General features: G+C 38.8%; 1 protein-coding gene across 1 annotated transcript in view; it reads right to left on the reverse strand.

Moving 5' to 3' along the window:
- The window catches only part of LOC140942824 (RNA helicase aquarius-like), a 39,910-nt gene extending 17,436 nt beyond the window's left edge, over positions 1-22,474 (reverse strand). The window contains exons 1-32 of the mRNA XM_073391830.1: positions 22,160-22,474; positions 20,723-20,776; positions 19,344-19,384; positions 18,237-18,272; positions 17,117-17,162; positions 15,620-15,694; positions 14,887-14,961; positions 14,329-14,391; positions 13,621-13,689; positions 12,644-12,744; positions 11,855-11,931; positions 10,891-10,955; positions 9,736-9,792; positions 9,144-9,203; positions 8,686-8,737; positions 8,482-8,543; positions 8,153-8,256; positions 7,942-8,041; positions 6,991-7,062; positions 6,432-6,480; positions 6,255-6,347; positions 5,882-5,930; positions 5,151-5,202; positions 4,658-4,684; positions 4,185-4,284; positions 3,809-3,903; positions 2,437-2,509; positions 1,437-1,543; positions 857-916; positions 596-705; positions 363-453; positions 237-277 (exon numbers count right to left, since the gene is read on the reverse strand). Of these exons, the coding sequence (XP_073247931.1) occupies positions 237-277; positions 363-453; positions 596-705; positions 857-916; positions 1,437-1,543; positions 2,437-2,509; positions 3,809-3,903; positions 4,185-4,284; positions 4,658-4,684; positions 5,151-5,202; positions 5,882-5,930; positions 6,255-6,347; positions 6,432-6,480; positions 6,991-7,062; positions 7,942-8,041; positions 8,153-8,256; positions 8,482-8,543; positions 8,686-8,737; positions 9,144-9,203; positions 9,736-9,792; positions 10,891-10,955; positions 11,855-11,931; positions 12,644-12,744; positions 13,621-13,689; positions 14,329-14,391; positions 14,887-14,961; positions 15,620-15,694; positions 17,117-17,162; positions 18,237-18,272; positions 19,344-19,384; positions 20,723-20,776; positions 22,160-22,234 (2,231 nt within the window). The 5' untranslated portion in view covers positions 22,235-22,474. The remainder of the gene's footprint in view (positions 1-236; positions 278-362; positions 454-595; positions 706-856; positions 917-1,436; positions 1,544-2,436; positions 2,510-3,808; positions 3,904-4,184; positions 4,285-4,657; positions 4,685-5,150; positions 5,203-5,881; positions 5,931-6,254; positions 6,348-6,431; positions 6,481-6,990; positions 7,063-7,941; positions 8,042-8,152; positions 8,257-8,481; positions 8,544-8,685; positions 8,738-9,143; positions 9,204-9,735; positions 9,793-10,890; positions 10,956-11,854; positions 11,932-12,643; positions 12,745-13,620; positions 13,690-14,328; positions 14,392-14,886; positions 14,962-15,619; positions 15,695-17,116; positions 17,163-18,236; positions 18,273-19,343; positions 19,385-20,722; positions 20,777-22,159) is intronic.
- Between the last annotated feature and the right edge of the window lie 1,119 nt (positions 22,475-23,593).

A 23,593-nucleotide genomic window follows, 5' to 3' on the forward strand; every position in this document is an offset into this window, starting at 1 on the left:
ACGCTTAATGATTAGCGCAAAAACGGCGCGCTACGTTGTTGGAGAAGTCAAACCTAACAAAATCATGACTAAGTCGCACAATTTTTTTTCTGCGCTTAGCAACTGCTTCATGCTTCTGCTTCAAGTTCTGAAAGTTTTGTTTGTCATATATGCATTTTTGTATGTAGCAATATTAATAACGGCTCACACTTAAGAACTAAACAACTTGGCACATAACAGTACAAAATACTCCTTACATGAAGGGTGGTACTTGTTCAGCGGGATTGTCCGTTGTGCACTAAAAACATGGAAGACATACTGTTATTAATGTCCGTCCTTTTCTGCGTTAAACCAAAATCCAAAACAAAGGGACAAAAACTTACTTTTATTGAGTATTGTGGAAAACACGTCTTCAGATGCTCAAAATCAAGAAAAGTGTCGTTGAAATTCAATTTTCGGATCTGGTTTGGCATTCTATGGAAAGATTAGCAGTATATTTAGCCAGCAATACAGCCGCTTCACATGAGTTCCTGTCGCGGCTGTATTCACAGGCTACAGCACAATAATAGATTGATATACTAATTGTAATGGTCTGAAAATGACGCTCTAACCATACCTGGTATAATGGGCCGCAGCCGGGTCGTCATAACCAAGAAATATGTCGTGTAACCAGTCAGGGACAATACACGAGGTGTTCATCAAATCTCGAATGGTCTCTAACACGGCCTACACAGAACAAAAATGGTCTTAGTCAACTTAGCAGGCATATATCCAGGTAACAATTATGTGTAAGACGAGATTGTGAGATGCGTATTGGCGTTTAGACACAGACGTTACTTGGGAGTTAATTTTCACGTTTTTATTTATAAAAACTAACCTTGAAATTGTTCTCTTTTGGTTTACGTCTTAAAAGGATGTTGAAGGTCTCGTACACATCCTGTGGAGAACAGTTTGATTAAGTATTCCAAAAAAAGAAATGTACATAACATTGGAGGGCACTCGGCAAAATAACGAAAAACAGCAGAAGCAAGGAGGCAGCGTGATCGAGTGGTCAGCGCGTCGGACTCGCAATCCGGCGGTCCCGGGTTCGAAAGTAGCAATGGGGGACACTTTTTTCACGTCTCCAGCTGGAGATCGGACCGCCATTTTAAGAGGTCCCCCGAGCCACGCGAAGGTCTAGCCGCCTGCAGTGCAAAGGGAGTACCTTCATTTCCCACATATTTTAAGACCCTGAGTATTGGTCCGGCCCAAGGAATCGAATCCGCGACCTCCCCCTCTGCAGTCAAGCGCTCTACGTTTGTTGTCAAAATTTTATGGTGTGAGCATTCAAATGAAAACTTTTCAGCAGTACCTAATAATGGTAATATTCTTTTTTCAGAATGTTTACTTTTAGCAACCTTAATTTCTGACTAATTAGTTTTAAAAGGCACTACGCAGTTAGCAAAAATTCAACTCGCCTCTGATCCATGCACAGTCTCGGCCACGTCCTGTTGATATTGATTTGTATCAAGCCACAAGCGGAACGTTCTTTCACCTCCTTTAAATTCGGGTTTTGGTTCAGGACCTAAAGAGAGCCATCAGTAAATAACAAGTTCCAAACGGTTAAGGGCATAGTTCACTACTAAGTAAAAAACGAGCGCAGAAATTCCATACTGATGACGTGTCACTAGCCACATCTGGGTAGTGCTCCTGATTGCTTGGAAATCTGCTTCATTCAATTAGAAGCACTACCCAGATCTGGGTAGTGAGACGTCATCAGTATGGAATTTTTGCGTTCGTTCCTCAGACGTCATTTCGCGTGAAAACCACCGATGGCGCGGCAAAATGTCGGCTGTTTTCTCAGGCTATTGAAAATAGGGAGCTTTAGCAACGAAGACGACAATGGCAGCAAAAACGTCACCCAAAAAGTTAGTTCGCACTGCTGCTCATCGCTCTTATTGCAACTCGTTTAATTTGTGAAATGTTGGCGATTTTTTCAAGAGTTGAATTCTTAAGAAGTGTATCTAAGTTCACAAAAAGAAAAAGAAAAACGTTGTCATGTGATCCTGTCCTCCGTGAAAACGTAATTTTAGGAAGTTTAATGTCGTAGTCGTGCAGTGATGGCAAAGAAATGTACAAAAAAGCACGATGCACGTATAGAGTTGTTGTTTTGCCAATCTTAACCTAATGCTTTTTAGCCGCTCTCGTTGCCGTTGCCGTTCCCGTCCGCAGTCGTCGCTGCTTAAGCTCCCTTATGTAATATAAATGAAAACGCAGACGTTTACAGACAGGACATAACAAAGGATGGAGATGGCAGAATTTTAGCAAGGAATACTTAAAATCGCAAAAACAAAAACAAAAGCATTACAACACCCCTCAGTAAAAGCTCGTTATTTACCCCCTTCTTTAGTACAACCTTAATAAAGGGCAGTAAGAAACCTACAACATTTCATCGATTTTAACATATGCTCTTCGCACCTTCTTCGATGACCTTTCCTTGTTCGTCCAACATCCCTTCTATTTCAGCCCCGCGCACATAGTCAACTCCAAACTACAATCAAGAATTAATACATTCACATAGAAGCCCTTTACAAAGTTGATTATACTGCCAACTCTCTCTCAACGGACACGTCTATAAAGACGGACATTTTGGTGAAACGGACATCTAGAGTTGGTCATCGCCTTTCTTTAATGCCTCTGTTTGACTCTCTCAAGACAGAAATCTCTCTAAGACGGATACTAAGTGCCCGCTCTTAAGGTGTCCGTCTTGGAGGGAGTTGACTGCATCACTTTATAGACAGATTTAGTGAAGACAACGCAAAGTCAGATGAGAATGAGAAAGCACACGGAGAGAACTAAGCGCGACTTCCAGTGCTTAATTTGTCGTTCTGCCATTGGTCGAGCCGCTTTTTGGATCAATATCGCCATGTTGTCTTTCCCAAATTTGCGGGCAAAACATCTGATTAAAAAATTAACAAATCGTCGACAGTTTCTCAAGGTCTGTACTCTTAAAATGTTCAAAACTCAAGAGGAACCACGAGCCGCTGGCGAGTGGTTTCATTGCAAAGTTTTTGATCCTTTTGTTTTTCTACAATTATATTGGGAGTTTTTGACGTCCATTTCCGTTGAAGTTTCTCGGAAAATCGCGGGCAAGAAAAAAGGAAAAGGAATGGCGCACCTATCACTTCATTTCCAAGGTCTGTACTCTTATCGACCATGCAGCGAGAAATCACTCAGTTATTGTAAAAATTAAAATTTGAAGTATTATTTACAAACTGTGCGTAAATAACCTCGCCTCGGGGATGGGATACAAGGAAAGGGAAAGATTACATGTCAAAGATCGCGCTTTTGCCTCGTTCCAAGACGTCTCTCCCTCGAAGTAAATTTTCGTCAGGTCCCCGCTTGCGCTTCGTCACCAGCCACTTGTGTTTCGCGCTCGCCTTTGTTTAAGACGAAAGTGCGAAACTCGACCCGCCTGAGGAGACAGGATTGCAGCCGAGTTTCTTCTATAAATCAACGTGTTGATCTTGTTCTCCCCGCTACTGAGCACTTCGACGCCCAACCTCAACCCCTCCCCTACATATGTTTTCAAGTTTGGTAAAAGGACGTTACTGCTGGTCACACATTTGGTAAGGAAATCACTATTTACCTATTTACTTCTACCAAACGTACCAACGCCCCCCCCCCCCCCCCCCCCGCTCCCCAGGGTACCGAAAGAGCAGAGCCAAGAGAGAGCTTTCTGGCAGTCTTGACGTTGAAGCTACAAGAAGCTACAATGGTGGTAAATGCTTAACCTCAGTCGCAGAATCACGTTCAATAGATTATTCATCATTTAAAATAATCGTCATACCTGTTCTCTAAACGGTTTTGTGCGGTCATATTTGATGGGCCCATTCTGAGTTGGACGAACGGTGACCAGAAATACCACATCATGTTTCCTTAAGGCTAACAACAACAACAACAACAACAAAAACCTATTTAAAATTTGTTATTACTTTTTTAATTAACTGATCAATTCACAGTTTGAGTTTGAGCAATATCACACCGCTTTTGTCAGTCATGATATTAATAGCTAATCAAATGGCATACTTGTGAAACCAGGAAATAATTTCACTTGCGTTTTGCGCGTGAAATTATTTCTTAATTTCATTCGTCACCCATTTGATTACACCGACTAACTTATTTTTTTATTTAAAGTAAAAAAGTCCAACAAAGTATAATCGCACCTTCCCACTCTCCTTTCACAATGTCTCTCATGTTCAAGTTGATGGTGACATCAGCTCGCACCCGAGATGGGCGTGTTTCACCGATATTGGGCTTTGACACCTGATAACATAAATGAAATAATAAATTTATAAAATTTCAAAAAGTTTATTCGCGTTAAAGATCACGTTACAACGCAATGAAAAATGGGGCAAACTTTTTAGCCTGCGAGCACGCTAGATTGTGCGATTTCTGGGGAGATTTTGGTGCGGGGTCGCAACTGCGAGCAGGCATAGCCGGTTAGAAGAATACGACAAGAAAAAGTGAGTTGTCACTCTTTCTCGCTTATTCGCCAGCTCGCGCTGGCAGTTTTGCCACGAAAAATTTTCCCGAAATCGGCCAGGTTACAAACTTATACCTCGAATCGATTTATGATAGTCTTCATGTAAAGAAACAGCGTGACGAGAATGGTAATTCAAACGGTAATTTCACCTACCTCAATTACACTGAAATTGATTATTTTCTAGTAAAAAGGGAGAAAGAGAAAACAAACGCTTGTTTAATTTGAATAAAGAACAAACAAGAACAGAAACGATCAATGAAATTTTCCGCTTCGATCTGTGAACCCATACGGATAGAGGTTTAAAAAGAGAGTTGAGTTCCAGATTAACTTTATATTTTCATTAAACTTTCCGCCTATATCATACAACTGGGTGAAGACAGACAAAGTGGAGCGAAATTTCTTGTCTAAATAAAGAAATAACACGACGGCAAGGCTCCAACCCGGACTTACAGTTCCACCTTTCGACCTGTTAACAACTCGGCCACTAAGGTACGTCTCATATCCACGGGAAGTGAATAATCTGCCTAATTTGCATAAAAATACGCCCGCACTCTTTGGGTGACGTAGTTTCCAAGCTGCTCTTTCCAGAATGTTGAGCGTGTTTAAGCTACGCTGCAGATTAAAAATCAAAACGTTTAAGCCTTACAGTGCCCATTCTTGCCCATCCAGCAAACTCTGTTTGTCCCACTTCGTTTTGCCTATTAGAAAGCAAAATATATGTTATTGATTTAGAAAGAAAGATCCGCCTGATAAGAGGTAGGGCGAATAACATGTTTATCCGAGAAAACGCGCCGAAAAAATTGTATCGTGTAAACCGCGGTCTTCAACCCATCCTCGGAGACCCAGGGGCAGATAAAGGGGGCGAGGGAAAGTCTAAACGGGTGGAAAAATATATATGGAACGAAGAAAAGTAAAGAACAGTGAGAAGAGCCCCTGGGGACAATGTCTTACCAGACCAGTTCCAAACGGTCGCCGCCGTTCTGGCTTCTGATTGGTGCCAGAAAACTTGTGTTTTTCTGGCACCAATCAGAAGCCAGAACGGCGGCGACCGTTTGGAACTGGTCTGGTAAGACATTGTCCCCAGGGGCTCTTCTCGCCGTTCTTTACTTTTCTTCGTGCCATATTTTTCCGCCCGTTAAGACTTTCCCTCGTCCCCACTATCTGTCCCTGGGTCTCCGAGGATGTCTTCAACCCTCCCTCCCTCCTAAAGTGCAGTTTCCATCTGATTGTACCTCACTATTGCCCGTGTACAGCCACCCCCTCCCCTCAAACAAGGTCGTTTTTGTGTGAGACGAAGGAGTGGCTGTAAACAGGCTTTTTCTCATTCTGAACCTTACACTTCAACAATAACAAATCTAAATTTCTTTTTTGATATACCAGGGTCTCATTCTTGCGATTACATCTTCCATGTCCTGACGAATCTCATCTGTTGAGCAAACGTAAATATAGTGAATATTTCGAGGATCCATACGATGCACCAAAGTGATAACAATGTCACCTACATGGTGATCTCACAGACAAAATTTTTGTACTGTCATGATGTGTGGTTTTAGCTTTAGGGTCTAAGGATGAAACTCTACAACGTTACCACTAAAAATCAATGCTACTTAGCAGTACTTTCCTGTGATCTAACTCTTCAGTCTGTGTAAGAAATACTTCATTGCGACGTTCAAGTGGTACTCTGTTATTTTGGACAAGGTATTTCTAAGTATACAGTATTCAAAACGTGGACAAAGCCTCTTTTACATACACGTAGATTCGAGCCTGAAGAGATTCAGATTCCTCAGAAGATAATCATGTAAAGTCAGAAACTGCAAGTTAAGCTTGGGAAGAGCCAGGGTGTCTGCAGAAAGAAAAACAAAAACAAGAGCATAAACAAGACGAAAAACGTGAAAAAATAAAAATAGCAATTCATAACATCAAATACCTTCCGAGGAATAATATTCTGTTGGAACGATGTTTTCATCCCACAAAATCTGGAAAGAGAAGGTAATGAACTTAGGAGTGTGTTAGAAGATGAAGGGCGTTGGAATTAGATCAGGGATAAGTATAAAAGTACTACAAATAAAAAAATATAGTAATCATCGCGAGAATCAAGTTCAATAGTCTGGGTGCCAAAGATTTTTCCTCTCTTTAAGGGTGAAGCCGCGAAAGCCGCGAAAGCGAGTCGCGACACTTCGCCCTTAACGCTTCTCAATTCTGTTGACCAAGAGGACCTCTGGCATCTAGGGTACAAATTTGTGGAAGAAATCCTATGGTGCTACCATTCTTCATCCTTACCTGCGACAGGAAGGAACGAGGGCTATACTCGCTTTGCTAGTAGACTGAACTGAGTTGGAAATTCAAAATTCCGGTAGACGCTAGCTTAACGCTCCAGTTTGGAGAAGTCTATAACAAGCTACTTCGCCAGTCGTTCGCTAGGAGAAATAACAAACTACGCACTATGTAAAATAAAGGTTTTTTCATTAGAGACAAATTTGTTGTACCTGTTCTGTGGGATAAAGTGGCATTTCGTTGATGGCATCAATTTGGGATAGCCGACGCTCATGTCTAGACACCTAGAAATATTTAAGAAAAGCAGAAAATACGAAGAGTATTCCAAAAGAACGAAACCAAAATAAAAAGTTCAAACAGCGTTCATATCTCTCCAAAACGAAGTTGGCTATGGCAAAAGTATTTAGAGGTACGAGGCTCAGGAGGCTGAGTCGGTGAACGGCAAAAATACAAGCCTAAGAAATCAGCCCACATTTCGCGACGCGAGGAGACAAGGCACTCAATAACATCCGTCGAAAGGCCATTGCACACTTTATGAAGTTTATACAACGTAGTATTCTTTAATGCCTCCAAACTACACTTAGACGAATTTTTTAAGACTCTGGAAATTTCTGCTCAGCAAATGTTCATGAAAGTGTAAGTCCTCAATTTCTAAGGGGCAAAAAGGAGAATCTGAGCGTGAGTAAGAATGGAACCAGGAGCGTAGGGTCTGCAGTCCGTCACCTACACAACTACGCCACTGAGAATTACCCGGCGAGGATTGGTTTGATTTAAAGGTATATAGCAACAACCCGAACCCTAAATAGACGCTAACCGTTTCGTACTTAACCCTAATCAGTATTGCCTGACTCAAATCACTATAGTCAGTGCTCGAAACCGAAGCGATAAGGAATACTAACTTGTGTAAACTTCATAAGGTGTCCAAAGGCCTATCGGCGGATGTTATTGAGCAACAACCGTCTTATTTTCGCGACGTCCCTACTATCTCAGAGCCTGGCACAGGCTATCTCAGGGTACGACAATACCCTCATTAAAGAAAACTTTCTCAGGGTGAAGCGCTTATTCCAAACGTGGACAGCGCCTATCAATATTTCGGGGGTTTAGTGCGGTGCTAATCTTATTCCAGCGCTCAATCACAGGGTACCCAATGCAATAATCCTTACCAGCATTTCCAAGAGAAATTCGCGGTTTGCCTCCACACCAGCAACATCAGGGGCAGGCAATAGCTTCAGATATGACGCTACTTCATGGAGGGTTTTATTTCTGTGGCAAAACAAACTCAAATAAGCACGAAATAAACATTCTGGAATCTAGAGTCTACTTTTGTAGAGCCTACTGTCATTAGGCACAATACCTTATACGGTAGATACTTACGAAAGAGACCCAAAATGTTGCAGAAGAGCCTCCCTTGTGTCTATACTAGCTATGTTACTCATGGCAAAGCCGTGCAGCTCAGGAAAATACTTGAACACAGCTCGCTAAAACGTAATAAGAATACAACGGGTAAAATGTAAATTGTGCTGTGAACTATTCTGGTGAGGACTCCCTGCTAGCTGAAGTCTCTTGAGAGAAAACGGAGATGAAACCATGGATTAATCTTAACCATCTGTCGAGGAAAAGGCCCAGGTGTGCTACTGAGACAGCCGACCAACAAGAGCGCAGTCCCCTTAAAGAGAGCTTAACAAACAATCAAATTAAAGCACCTGAAGAGAAGCCATTTTGCTGTAATGGATGTCTACCATCTCATGATCTGTCAATGCCATGCCTGTGAATAATAAAAATGTTTGACTTCATAAGCGACAAGGACGTCTATAAAACATAAGCATTTATGCTTAGTTCATATAAAGCCTATATAAAGGCTGGAAGAGTGAAATACACAGAAGCACATTTGTACACCAAGTTCTTACCTGTAACATCATTGATTTCAAAGCCAGTGTAGAATTTCAGCATGTCCAATAACTGTCGGAAAGAAGTAGACAGAATTACAGTGGGCTTCCACATCTCAAACGCGGCAAACAGGCCAACATACAAGTATGTGTGTGTGAGGGAATCGCGGTCGGGGGGGGGGGGGGGGGACCGGGGACGTCAATCCGCCATGTTGCATGCAATTTACACGCGTGTAATTACTGCAATCACCGCGTGGTGTGTACTGTACATTGCACACACACTCCTGGACAAAATAGATTGAAACTTTAAACCCCCCACTCCTTCTGCCCACATCAAGGAAGGGGAAATGGTGCGTTTTGGGTTTCGTGCGGCTTCTTCCTTGATTTCGGAGGAATGGGGTTTGCTGTGTCATTTTATTCTGTCCAAGATTTCAGAGTATAGTTGTGCGTGCAGTTTGTTGATTATTTTCTTTACTCACTTGTTTAAATAATCTTCCTTCTGACTCCCTTTTTACCAATGCTGAAAGATGGCACTTGACCTGCAAAGTGCAAGATATACCGTAAACACTCTATTAAGCCCTCCGGGCGATTTATTTCAGTTTCAAGCACACTTGAGAGGGGCGTAACAGAGACGGAGGGCTTATTTGCGAGAGGGAGGCGTGGGGCTTATTTAATTTGGCAAAGGCAATGGTATCAGTTCTACACAGAGAACTAGAATTAAAAGTAGAAAAGCTCAGTACAAGAAGTTGAAGGTCATGCAGCCGAGGGTCAAAAACAAATCCGAACATCCAGTTGGGGAATAAACCATCCCGGATCAGTCCACACAAAGTTTTACAGTCGTAATTGATCAATATAGTCAATCTTTTATTTGTGAATAATAATAATGGAAAAGTGGAGGGGGGCTGAAAGGAGAGGGGGCGGGGGGCTTATAAGAGAGGGGGGCTTATTTGAGGAAGGGGGGGTGTGGGGACTTAATAGAGGATTTACGGTATTGAAACAGTCTCAACTCGTTACCGAATGAAAAATAAAGTTACTTGGAGATAACTTTCAAACGCAAGGACACTAACTTACCACAAGATGATGATCGTCAACTAAAGTATTAAAGAATCTTCTCGTTGGCAACAAAGCCTGCATAAATAAGTGAACGAACATTTAGAATGTGTACTCGCTATAATTGCTGTAATTCATCAGAGAATATTGGAACTTTACGTAACATTTGTAAACCGCGAAGTAAGCGTGACACGCACCTAAAAAAGAGGAAAATCGGACACGGGAAAATGCGAGGAAGAAAAACGCCGAGAACGAAGGAAAATAGCGTGCGCACAAGAACAAAAGAAGGAAAGGGAAAATCACCAAGGGGAAAGGAGAAATTAGGGAACGAAAGAACACGAAGAGAAAAGGGGTAAGTCTGGCGCGCGGGAATACTAACGATAAAAGACAAATTAGGGCACTCGGGAACACCACGGGAAAGCGAAACCCACGCGCGCGGAAACACTCACGGGAGAGGAGAAATTAGGGCAGGCGTGAACACACAAGAGAAGTGGGAAATCAGGGGCGCAAAAACACCGAGGGAAAAGTAGGTAAATCGGGCGCCCAGGAACTTGAAGAGAAAAGGGGCAAACAGGGCGCACTACAACGCGGCGAAGGGGAAAGACGAAAATCGAGCGCGCGAGAACAGTGATTTAAAAGGAGAGATTCGGGCTTGCGAGAACATCAAGGGGAAAGAAACTTAGGCGCGCGGGAACACGAAGGGGAAAGAGGAAAATCGGGTGCGTGAAAACGCCGATTTGAAAAAAGAAATTCGGGCGCGCGAGAACACCAAAGGGACGGGACACTCGGGCGCGCGAGAACAGGAGAGGAGAAATTCGGGCGCGACTTTCCTGTTGTCGCTACGAACAATCCCCACTGGCTATTGCGCGACCCATTCAATGAAATACTTTAAGGATTAGACTAGATTTGTGACATGTCACTTTAGAAAATAAATTGCACGTAAAAGTAGCGTACAGTGAATGTTATCAGTAGCCCATGGATGTTATATGTTTGAGTTTCCTTGTTGCACTTCCGGGAAGAGTTATAGTGAGTTTGCAAACGAAATCCTACATTTTCTAACTACAAAATGCTGACTGAAGACTTCCTGTTGCGAAGCAGGAAAGGTAAAAGATTTGAGCAAGGACAAGATCTCCCCTCAAAATAGTTGTTTACACTATTGCAAACGTGGTAAGTTACCTCTAAGTCAACCATGAGTTCTAAAAACCTCTCGCAGTAGTGAGCTTTCTCCATGTCAACAGTTCCTGCAATCATTAAAAAAATTCTTTTTTCATAAACTGTTTGTAACTATTTGAGTTACGCTTTAAAACAAAACAAAACGTAAGTTCATTTGTACCAGTTTCTGTTGTGTTATCGCATTCACTAAACAAACAATGAATAAAAACTCCTTGCATGCAATTAGTTTTATACAGGAACGGTTTGTCACTCTGAGTACAAAGCGAATGTAATCCCTAGCACGAATCCTTTTCCACGTTTGTATAAACGAACCAACTGGTTCGCCTAATGCCATTTGAAATCTTTGGCTTGTAACGTTTGTAATGGAATGGAATGTCGTGGATTAGAAGACAACAAGGCGCGCCCTCTTTACATTATATATGTTAACATGTTAACAGTAAGCTTGGACGTCACCATGCAAGGGCGCCACTGGCAGCCGCTATCAGTCATTTTATGAGCTCACTGTAACCCACCCATAGCTCACGAGATGAATGATGCGTGAAAGGTAAACCACACACCGGGGAAACTTCCTCTACTGGACTCAGACCGGCGCTCTCCCATGGCCCAGCTGAGCTAACCGTGCGGCGGTTTCTTTTGAAATACATTTTTCCACCGTTGTATTTTAATGTTAAAAAAATCCGTTATTTCAGTACTCTCGGCAGAATTTATAGCACTGATGCTAGTGGGGCTGGGCAAATCCCTGAAACAAATAATGATGAGGTTAAGAATCCCAGCTGTCTGGAGACAAACCAGCTGGCTATTTACAAGAGTGGTCGAGGAATTAAACTCGGGACTACCGTGAACAAATCCAGCTAGCGGTCAGGGGCGGAAGTGGGGAGGGGGAGTCTTAAACTCGGGGCCTCCGAATTGCAAGTCCAGCGCTCTAACTGCTCGGCCACTCTGCCTCTTCAACAGTAAAACTAATTACCTGTTTCTGGAATAGATTCTAAAATTTTGAGAAACTTTTGTACAAGATTAGACAAGTACTTCCTCTCTTTTTCCTTCCTAGAAACGAGAAACAAGAACAGCAACATCACGTATTTACTGATGTGTACAACAAGTCATCGTTTTATTGAAATACATTCTATAAACCTGGCCCTGGTAGTTCAAACGTTGGATAGAATTGTCTGGGACCTAAAGCTGTGGTAAAGTAACAGGACATGGAAGGTAATGAGGTACTGCTCCTGTTTGCTATAGCGCAACATTCACACTCACTAAGATAAGGCTTAGAATGAGAGGATTTTAGTCTAGAATGGGGTATCATACAGAACAATATTCAGTGGTTTGAAGAATTGGAGTTCCTGGTTCACAGTTTGTCTGTGATAGGGATAGTCTGCATCACAGACGTAAACAGAGTCAAGTTTCGTCCGCAGCGCAGGTTAGGATAGGGTAAGGATTTTTGGCAATAAGACTAGAATAAGATAGTAAAATTGAACATGGTCGGTATTAGCCAAGGGTTCTAAACAGACCTATAGTAACCCCCCCCCCCGCCACACACACACACACACACACCTGAGGCGGGGGGGGATTTAAGACTTACAAGTATTAGGACATGTATTTTTTACATGTACATGTAATGCAGGACTCTTCTTCTTTACTTGTTTGCGTGAGTGTTATTTGATTGTTCTCTTTTCTCTTTGTCTTTGTTCACAATTTAGCTTACAGTAACAGTATAACAATAGCTTTGTGCTCTACATTACTCTTGAGTAACACTTACCTTGTTTTGACATCTTCATCTGCCTGACCCTCTTTTTTCTTAATGTGATTCCAGTACTTCCTGTACTTTGGAACACTTTTTAATTCCTGTTCTAGGCGCTCCTAGAGAATAATAAATTTATTTTCATTATAAGAAATAATATTACACCACAATAAATGTCACAAAAATCTGCTTGACCACTACAATTATACACACAAGTTATACCAGTAGCGCATGGCAAACTGCAGAATAAAGCACATTTGACCAGGTACTGTACATACCGGTAATCACCATAGGAAAAGTGTTAATTTTTATCAGAGTAAAATAGGAAACACTGATTCTGAAATATACATGTACATGGCTGTCAGTGGCCAGGTAGAGCGAAAATCAAGGCAATTATTAAAGTTTGAAGCGATCTGAGTTCAAATAAAAAATCCTGTACATTGCCAGTATCTGTAATTTTATCTTAGTATTTTTAGACCTTAGATTTTTAACTTTCATTTTTTGTATAATGTATATATATTTTTTAAGCTTTGCTACTAATTTATCTCGGTATTTTATTATATTTTTTAGCTTTTAGGTTCTACGTTAACCTGATCATTGTAAAGTGCTATGAAAGAGTAGCTGAATAGCGCTATATAAATTATTATTAGACGCCCCTTAATAAAGCCAATGAATCAATACTTATTAGCTAAATATCAGAGAAACTGCTTAGACTGTTCATGTGTTCCTATTAATTTCCTGTGCAACTTGATAGGATAGAAAGACGTCTATCTTGATGTACATGTTATAGCGAACACAATCCCACTCTACATCCCTTCTCTGTCAGCTTGCCTTCTCTCTCCCTCTCTTACATTTACTTTCCTACACATGTTCCCCTCAATTTGAGGATCGATCTCAACAATTAAAAAAAAATGGGGATTGCAAACAGTCTAAGGATTTTGCCACAGTTTTAAATCAACTGTGCAATCTTATTTGAACTTAAAAAAAGCACATACTGGAAGTAGACAAATCCACATTGGTAGAGACACCAAGTGCTGAAGTTGTTCTCTGATCAGATCCATTTCCTAAAAATTATGAAAAACACATTAATTATCGCACATGTCCTCTCACTGATACATTCTGTAAGATAAAATATCAGAGATCACTGAAATATATTAGACAAGACTTGACATTATACAATGGCACAATTTTGCAAGTAATTGATCTCAAACCAAATCGATCACATTATTATTTTATAAAAATTTCAAAATTAATAAAAAATGCGTTATCTGCAAAAAAAAAAAAAACTGCAACAGAAGTTAGTGCTCATTTGAGGCCAATTAGAATTGGAAACATAAATTGTTTAATGCAGAATCTCTGAAATATTTAATGTTGTTGCATAATGCGACTGCCCCTGCCCTTCAAACTGAAAATTCCGCAAAATTTCCTGATACATGTACATATTAATTTTATTTATTTTTGTACCTTATCAGAAGGCTTGATTAGATATTAAACTTGAGCTATGCTTATTTTCATCTCCAAGCAAATGAAAAAAACTTAATTCTTGGCAAAATGTAGGCTAAATAGAGCAGTAACAATCTGAATGGCACGTCCTCACTGGACAATTTTAAAAAAAATCATCTAGGGTCTGGTTTTGAGATCTTATAATAGTGCATTCAGATGTTGTTTCATTAATAGAATATTTACGCAGGACAGTGACATACCAAACTGTTAAAGCAATGGATCAAAAACACCAAGATGACTGACTGTTCTCTAATCGACAGAATCTGAAGGAAAAAATAACAGTAAACAAGACAATCAACTAGACAACTTGAATATCCTGATTATCATTTGGCAGAAGGAGATGTGGGAGCAACACATTTAGATCCAATAAAATATTGATCTTAAACTACATTGTTCACTTTCCTATAAATGATCTAAAATTACTTTCAATTTTCTTTCAAAAGCTGCTGTTTGATCAATTGGTTACACTGTACCGGCGGTACCGTTTGAAATTCATTAGCTTACATACCCATAACCAAAAATAAAGGAAAATAATTAAAAATCAACTGCAGTAAAAAAAATATAAATTAACTGAAACATAAACAATAAATAAAATATAAAAAAAGTTAGCAGTACATGTATTAATTACATGTATATATATGAAAACTTTAGCTTGTAACATGATAATAAGAGTTTCTTTTCTCTTTCTGGTACAACCAACCATCCCATTTCTGATTTGACCATGCAAACAACCATGATTGGTTCAAAATAGTACATACCTCTTCATCAGCCAAGCTCATGTCCATGATGCGTTGAAAAAATCCATGAAACTGTTCTGGATGTTGCTTGAATGACTAAACAAAGGGAAAAATGATAATTTTGTTATATAACAATTTTATAAAAAAGTACCTTTACATGAAACTCTCATGATACATGTAAGGTATATCAATTAAAATCAGATATACGGCTGATAAACAGTTACAAATATCAATCAGCCGCTACAAATTCAAAAAATCATTAATATATAATTTATAAAGGAAAAAAAAAGAAATTAATGTTTGATGAGTGTCTTTATATCCAATAAAGATGTGGCTAAACTTTATATCCAAATTTTTAGACCAAAAAAACCCCAAATCTAAATAATAATTATTAGTGTAAGAATAGGTTGGTTTACATCAGAGATTTCACCTCAAGTTTTTAAACCTGATAATACACTACTGCTCGTTTTTAAACAGTACCTAATGGTCCAATGATTTAAAAAAAATTAGATACATGTTTTTCCTAAAAACACTGAGTTTCAAGCCAATGCTTACACCTAAGCAGTGTTTATCATGAACAGTTTCATGGAAAAGCTATGGAAAAGAATTAGTCTTCCTATGATAACCCACTTGGAAACAGGTCTGGAAATCCAGTGATTTCATAAAAGCAGCCAAACATAGACTTTCTACCCTGCAAAATTGCATGTTACAGGATTTCTTTAAGGATAAACTAATTCAAAATTTTATTAAATACCTCCCAAGGAGGGACACCTTGTCTGAACTTCTCATTCACTAACACTACTATGGACATCAAATGTTCAACAGTAGCCTGCAAACAATTGGAAGACATTTTAAACAATATTACATGTATATATAGCTTTTGTGGGCTTTATAAGGAGGGTATACAGGTGGTATTGGGAAGGGGCAGAGGATCTGGACGTATGGTACATGTACGTAGCAGTACTTGAAATTTCTGTTACAGGTCAGCGAAATTCCTTTTCTGTTTTTTAATTAGCAAAATGTAATTCTCTGAGTACCATAATAAACCCTGGGCTGCTTATATATCTTTAGAAGGGGTTTTAGGAGGACATAAATGGAAGGGCTCATAACTGGAATAGAAAAAGCACCAATCAAAGCTACATGTATAGCAGTGCTGACAAAAAAAAAATTTGCACTTATTGGTTTTTAATTATTAAGCTTGAAAAAATGTCTTAAATAATCAAATTAATTTCAATAAATTAATTTAGAGGGGGCTAATAAATGGGGGGGGGGGGGGTATAATCCGATGTATTTTTTGCTTGTATGTAGATGGGCTAACTGGGGGTTGGGGGCTTATAAATTAGTGAGGGGGAGACTTAAAAATGGGGGAGCCTATACAGCGTGTAAGCGGTAGTTTACGGTACTTCATTGTTAGTGAGGTTCAGCTGTCCTTGTCATTGCTAAAGTGTATAAATTTTTTCCCCAATTTGTACAGTTTCCTGTCAGGTAATAATTTCCCACAAGGATCCTTACATAGTTTTATTTGGGCACGAGAGGGTTTGCATATCTTGATTTTTGCAACATTACTGCAATGACACACAGTCTGAATGAAACAAGTTTCACCTCTGCAAAAAGACACCCACATTTTGATGAGAGGTTAACTTGTCTAGATAATGCCCCAGGTACCCATTTCAATAGATAAGAGCTTTAAAACACTGCTCAAAAGGCGCAACAATAGAGAGCTTTAGATTTGAGGATGAGAATGACTATATATACTTACAAGATTTTACTTAAAGTTTTTTCATGCATTCTCAAAAAATGGACACCATGGAAAGCTTCGTTGTACTTTTCTTCATTAGAAAAGTTAGCACTGTTATCTATATTAAAGGAGGTTAAGCCCTCTCCTGATCGCAAAATGATAAAACTTCTAACATTTGATAACTCATTTCTGCCACTACGACATTCTCACTAAATTCATTGTAGAATGACGACAGCTATCATGTTTTTCTGCCAAAATGATGCTAGTTCACGCTCAAGCACTGCTTAGTATTGAGAAAATCTCATACTTGTACCTGTCATCCTTGTCTTAGAATCTAAAGGTCTCTATAATTATCATAATTGAATGTGACTGTGACAAAGAGGTCTTTTCCATGTTATTTTATTACCCAGGTTCAACAGAAACTTTTAGACGAGAAGACAAATAAACGACATGAGAGTTCTCCCCAGTCTGTTGCTCATGTGCATTAATGTACAGTGTAAGACCTCAACAAACCTTGCTGGAATCAAAATTGGTCCATAGATAGTTCTCTAGGTATTGACTGCAAAAGCAATAGACAAATAGATGAGTCACTTTTTTCAAAGAAAGTAATACATTTGAACCTACGTTTACTGTAAGTGACCACTCAAAATGCAAAATTTAATGGTCACATAAAGAAGATGTTCGCTTTCAAGAATGAATCCAAAGGTGATCTCTTCGAAAAAAAGGGGTCCTGACACCTATTTTTTGGAAGAGAATTTATTGCACTCATTTTATAAGTTGTGATAATTACTTTCTGACTGTATGTGTTATATTGTCACTGAAAGTTCTTTTAAGTGTCATATATACACTGTTGTACAAACAGCGAACATATGAGTAGAGTTCACACCATGCATCAAGTGGTCACTTACAAGACGATAAAAACAATACAAAATTTTTAAGAAATAGACCACACTTTCTATGGGTTTACCAACGTGACAACTGACGTGGGAAGTTGGGAGAACAGAGTGATTTACAAGCTTTTCAAGTGTTGTCCCAACATCCCAAGTGGGTTGTCAAGCCGGTAAACCCATAGAAAGTGTGGTCTATTGCTTTAATTATAAAATAATTTTAGGTAAAACATACGTTTTTAACCAATTAGAACGCATGTACTATAATAACCCTCAGCCCAAACAGTAGTGACAGTTGCTTACAAGAGGTGGTCGTATCTCCTACAAGATGTACATGCAGGAGGTGGTTTCTTATGAGAGGTGGTGACACATGGAGGTTTGACTGTAATACTACTGTATACCATGGATAATGTATTTAATGTTAAGGTAAGTCTAGCGAGTTAATACGTTCACCCAGATGAACATGCTCAACCTACTTATGAGAGAATCACATCTCCTTTTTGGCCTAAAAAATTCCATACCTATCTAAATCTGTCCAGAATCTGGTCTGCCGCTCTGATTGCTTGACATGGTAATAAATTTAAATGCACTTTCAATTTATATAGTTTATAACTATATAACAGACAAAAAACAAAAGGTCACAAGTTACAGTAATGTGAACAGTGATTTACATCATCAATATGAAATCCTAAGCTTGCACAAGTAGTTAATCAATGTACTGTTTATTATCTTCATTTTCTTTTTACCTGAATTCTAGCAGCATAACACGCTTCACAGAAAACCTAAGAAAACACAACATGAAGTTTTAACTAATTCACATAAAATAATTGTGTCACGAAAATTAAAAAAAAAATTCTGTGCTATTAATTTTGGTATGGTATCACTCAATGGTTCTATTGTCATACAAAAAATGCTGGAAACTGGAATTCATTATAAAATTATACAATCACATGCATACTTTTTTAGAATTTCCCTCCAGTTTGTGAAATGGATGACTCATCTGAAAACTACAGTCAGTAGCCCTGTTTTCCTGATTAGGGTATTCCAACACTTAATGGAAATTTGAGTTCCATTCACCATTTAATACATGACGGTGTACAGGTATGTTATAGTGCGACTAGTATAACCGGGGCCACCTAGACAAAGTTGACCAATTGAACAACGTAATAATAATAAATGTTTCCAAGAAAGCTGGTTGTCAATCATACATGTAGTTACTATGAACTGAAAATAATACAGCTGTAAACAACATGGATCCAAATCAACCAATTACAATTTTCAAACATAACCTTTTGAATTTGCTGAAAAAAGCAAAATATGTTTCCTGAGAGGTTTGTTAGAGTGACTGAGGGAGGTGAAAAACATAAACATTATTGCAAGCGGGGTAATGTTAACAAAAAAATTGGTGACACATGTACAAAATGTAGCATAACAGAACTTGTGACAAAAATAATGTCTGGGGGTTATATTTACAGTTTTTGGAAATATTTGCTATCAATATTCAGATTTTGTGCTTCAAGTGGCTTTCTTATGAGCCACTGATTGGCTCAAACAAACTTTTTTGTCAAGTATCATTGTTATTTTCCTGTGATCCAATTGGTCAACTTTGGCAAGGTAGCCCTGGCTATTATAGTAGTCCTGCTGTAACAGATTTTGCATACGTACTTGACTAACTGCAAGTAAATACTGTTAGTAATAGTATACATGTATGTAGTTACAGGAAATAATTTTGAGAGATGCATTTTGTTACATGTAGGTGGGAAACAACCAACACGTATATAACCACTTCCTCATGTAGTAAGTCTGATAAGCATCAGAAATAAGCTCATAACTACTTTTTTTCTCAATCTTACTTGCTTCCTTTGATCTCTTTCCTGTAAATGTCATCAATAATCTAGAGAAACACAACAAATAAATTTTTGTTTTCACATATGTACAATTTGTACAAAAAAGAAATATGTAAAAGTTTTACTCTAAAAGTCAAAATTCTAATATTTGATTCACAGAAAGAATACTATTGATACAATACATGTGCAATGTAATATTGTTCTTTTATGGGGTTATATACATATGTACAATGTTATTTCTTGATATCAATTAGAAAGTCAACAATTATTATCAACAGCTGTCAAAATCCATGGACCTGTATATCTGTACCATTTTGATAATTGACATATGTATCACAGCTAAAATTAGGTACACTGTATCCTTCAAGTACATGTACAATACAATGTACCTACATTGTGTATCAAGGTCATATTCTGGTAAAGGATAGCAGGTTTACATGCATACAGTTTATCATGAGATAACTGTAGTTTAGGCCATAAAAAAACAGTTTTATTCAAAATTTGATTAACCTAACATTATAAAACATTTGCTATAAAAATTAATTTTTTCAGATGGATTCCATATTGTTCGATCTCGGGGTTTTCCTTGTTTGGCTTGAGTAAGTTTTGTAAGTGTGAGAGATCTTGCATGGCTACACTGTAACTTAATGCACGCATTGCAAAAAAGACTGTAGTGAGCCACTGAGGCCAATTCTAATTTGAGCATTGCAAATGCCCCTAATTTGTCACATCACCTGCTTGATCACAGGCATGCATCATGCCACGTTGTTTCATAAAACTTCCGAAGACACTTAATACTTATTTTTAACTGTCTTGCAAGAAAAGGATCTTGTTTCTCGAGATAAGTCTGTTGTTTTTTAAGATGCATTCAAGCAAAGTGAACACTGAGTTCCTCATAACAGCCATACATGTACAGTATCAGCAGCCAGGTGGAATGAAATTCTTGCAGTTCCGAGCAGATTGCTGAATTAAATTTTTTGGGGAGTGGAAAAAGCTCATACAATGTACATGAAGCTTTGTTTTAGTCAATTTACATTGAAACTTACATGTACATGTAAATAACCAGCTATCAAAATAAGCAAAGGAGTATGTTATCTTCAACTCCTTCTAGTAACTTTCAAGGATCATTGCATCACTTGACACCTGGTATAATAATATTACAGCAGAAGCTCTTGTGAGCAGACATCTTCAAGACACAAAAAAGCTGAGGTGCTTATGCAAATGTAAAAATACAGTGTGTATGGGAGATTGGAAAAACAGGGTTTTGTAAAGGCGGATGTTATGTACGTAGAGCTGTCTGCTTATGAGAACATCCATTTGGAAAGCTTCCACTGTATTCAAAACTGTTTCATGGAACTTCTCATGGTAGCTATGCAGCTTTGTACCTGTGGTTTGAAGGGTTTCTTTCCTTCCCCAGGAGTCCAATACTGCTTTGCAAGCTATCACATGTAATAATAAAACAAACATTGAAATTAAATATAAAATATTAACTGATCAATTATGTATATTATTGGAGTTCCCTTGTTAGTGCCACCAGACTCCGCCACGTAGCTGTTCTGGTTCAAATTTATTCTTGGTTAAAATTTTATTTCCCTTTGTTTTAAACTCATTATCATACACTACCATACCCCAAAACAAAGGAAAATAAATTGAAACCAAGGATAACAAGGCCGCTGTCTACGAAATTTTTTGGGAGCCCTTGAGGCTCCTAAAATATAACGTTTAGGAGCCCGAGCCACACTTCTAGGAGCCCAATGATCAATGAACTTAAAAAAGTAAGCAGACACTCGAAACTCGATTCGTTCGAGTTTTTAATTTCCAGAAAAGAGCTTGTTTGTTTACTTTTAATAGCAGAAATATTTTGCCTCCAGTCGACAAACACACGTTTGACGTTTTTGTTTCAAAAGCGCAACATGAGCAGGAAATTCTGTTTGGAAGTAGGCATAGAGGCTGTTGCCATAAGAATCATAAGTTTAAAGCACCCCTGTGGGCTCCTTGTTTAAAAGTTTACATGTAGTCGCCCACGAGGAAATGTAATTGTAGGAGCCTCTGGTAACCGGCCGCCCTTTAGGCAGCAGCCTTGGTTAAATTTGGACCACAGCATCATCAACTGTTCATGTAACCAGCAAGTTTTGCTTCATGTACCCATACTTATGGTAAAAGTTGTAATTTGTTTACCCACAAAGCACTTTAGGATTCTTATGAACTAATAATATTGTTGAAACGTGTCCATGTATTCCAGACCGATTTGGAATTTTGGAAGTGTTGGTTGTTTAGGAGAGGGGAAAACCAGAGTACCTGGAGAAAGAAACTTATTCTCCAACAAGTCTATGCGACAGACACATGCATAACTGAAGATTAAGTTAGTGTGTCAATCGATGGCAATCAATGAAGTCCACTTTTGTGTGATTAATGATTGGTCATCGATTGGCCAATGCCAATCGATATCAGTTAACAGAAATTAATCGATTGTTATCGATTGATTGATTGATTTTTCCATGTTCACGCCCTGAATAGTAGTAGTAAACCTTTATTTAACTAGGGTAATCCCTTCAGAATACTTAAAAGTATATCTGTTATCAATAGGAGCCCTAAATTAAGACTAATAAAAAAGTTCAAAATAAATAATAAGAAACTAAGTAACTACAAGTTAATAATAGTACAGTATAACAATTAAAACTAATTCTTATTTACTAAATAAGAAATACATCAGACACATTGACTCTTTGACAGAATAAGTAGGCTTGAGGTGCTTAACTGCTAAAGTATTTTAAAAAAATAATAAAAGCATTGTACGCTACAGCTTAAAAAATATACATTACCTGAGTGATTCGATCTGAGCTAATCTGCTCAACTGTTGGAACAGCAGTCCTCTTCCCCGCTGTATTCTTACTCATTCTCTTCAGAACAACTCACATAATCAAACAACCTTGCACGTGTTGACAAGCTTATGAACCGTGAACGTCAAGTCTACGTAACTCTTGCCACTGAATATGATGTCAAGTGTAATTTATGATGTTACCCAGAAAATGTGCTACCGAATACTACTATAAAAGTCATTCAGTATGTAATCTGGAAGGTTTAATGACTTCCAAAAGCCGCTGCACTGTGTACTTTTTAACGTACGTTGCAACTCTTTCGGCCCGTCGCCATCTTGACAGTGAGTACCAGTCCTTCTCTTTCAGAATTTGTCAACTTTCCCCCAGGTCTCCAAGAGGTCAAAAAGAGATACAACGTACTAGATACAACTGCATGGGGAGAAAAAACGGTTGGGTAACAGAAAAAGCACTTCCCACTTTAAATAGTGGGCACCGTGCGTCCCTAACAAGTCGCCCGAGGGATCCACTCCGGAAACGGGTTTAGGAAACAGGGAAAGGGTTCCCTATTGTACGTATAGGCCATTATAGCGAGCACATTCGTCCCCCCTCCTCCCCGCCCCCCAATCGTAATTGCCTCCTGCTTGTAGAATTGAAAGAGCACAAAGCATGCTTACCAATTAGACCCCAGGATTCCCATCATTTACTATGCTTGATTTGTTGATCAGAAATGTTTCTATAACTTCCTACTGTTATGAAGTATTTACGAGAGTTTTCTTGGTATTTAGCAGTCAGTGTTTTGTTCTTTTTTTTTAATATGTTCCCCGGCTTAAGATTTCTCTTGTCTAAAGGGTTCTTAATAATTAGAGTTCATAGTTTCTAATACCGATTTCTAGTTCATAACCCAAAGGTTGTTCAAGGTTTAGCCCACACTGTTAGCTACTGATAGTTCCTGCGTTTTAGAGTAGTGTCGTCTATTCTATGGATTTGTTAAACCCTAATGTCAGGGGTCTTTTAAGTAGGCATCCTTAAGGATAAAAAGATGACCCGGCTTGGGTTTTGCCTACACCAAGGTTCCTGCTTTGGCTGCTTAGCCGGCAACCACACGGTCTTACCTCTAGTTTATTGGCATTGGCTCATTGGTACGGGGGGGGGGGGGGGGGGGGGCACTGCCTAGTAATAGGCTAATAGGGATGTGCCGAAGGATGGGGTCGCATTTTCACGACTGGATTGACTATAATGGGGTTACATTTTCATTAGAGTTAATAGAATGGGATAGCACATTTTCGGTATTTGGGGGATGAGAAAATTCAGGTAGGTAGGGATTAAAAATGGGAAGATTTTTACTCATTAAGTTAAACCAATGTGTCATATTCATTTCAGGATGACCTAGTTAAAAGGCTTTTTGAGGTAGACATGTAAACAGATAGTTACTAAGTC

Source organism: Porites lutea, chromosome 7 (assembly GCF_958299795.1).
Source record: "Porites lutea chromosome 7, jaPorLute2.1, whole genome shotgun sequence".
NCBI classification, from domain to species: Eukaryota; Metazoa; Cnidaria; class Anthozoa; order Scleractinia; family Poritidae; genus Porites; species Porites lutea.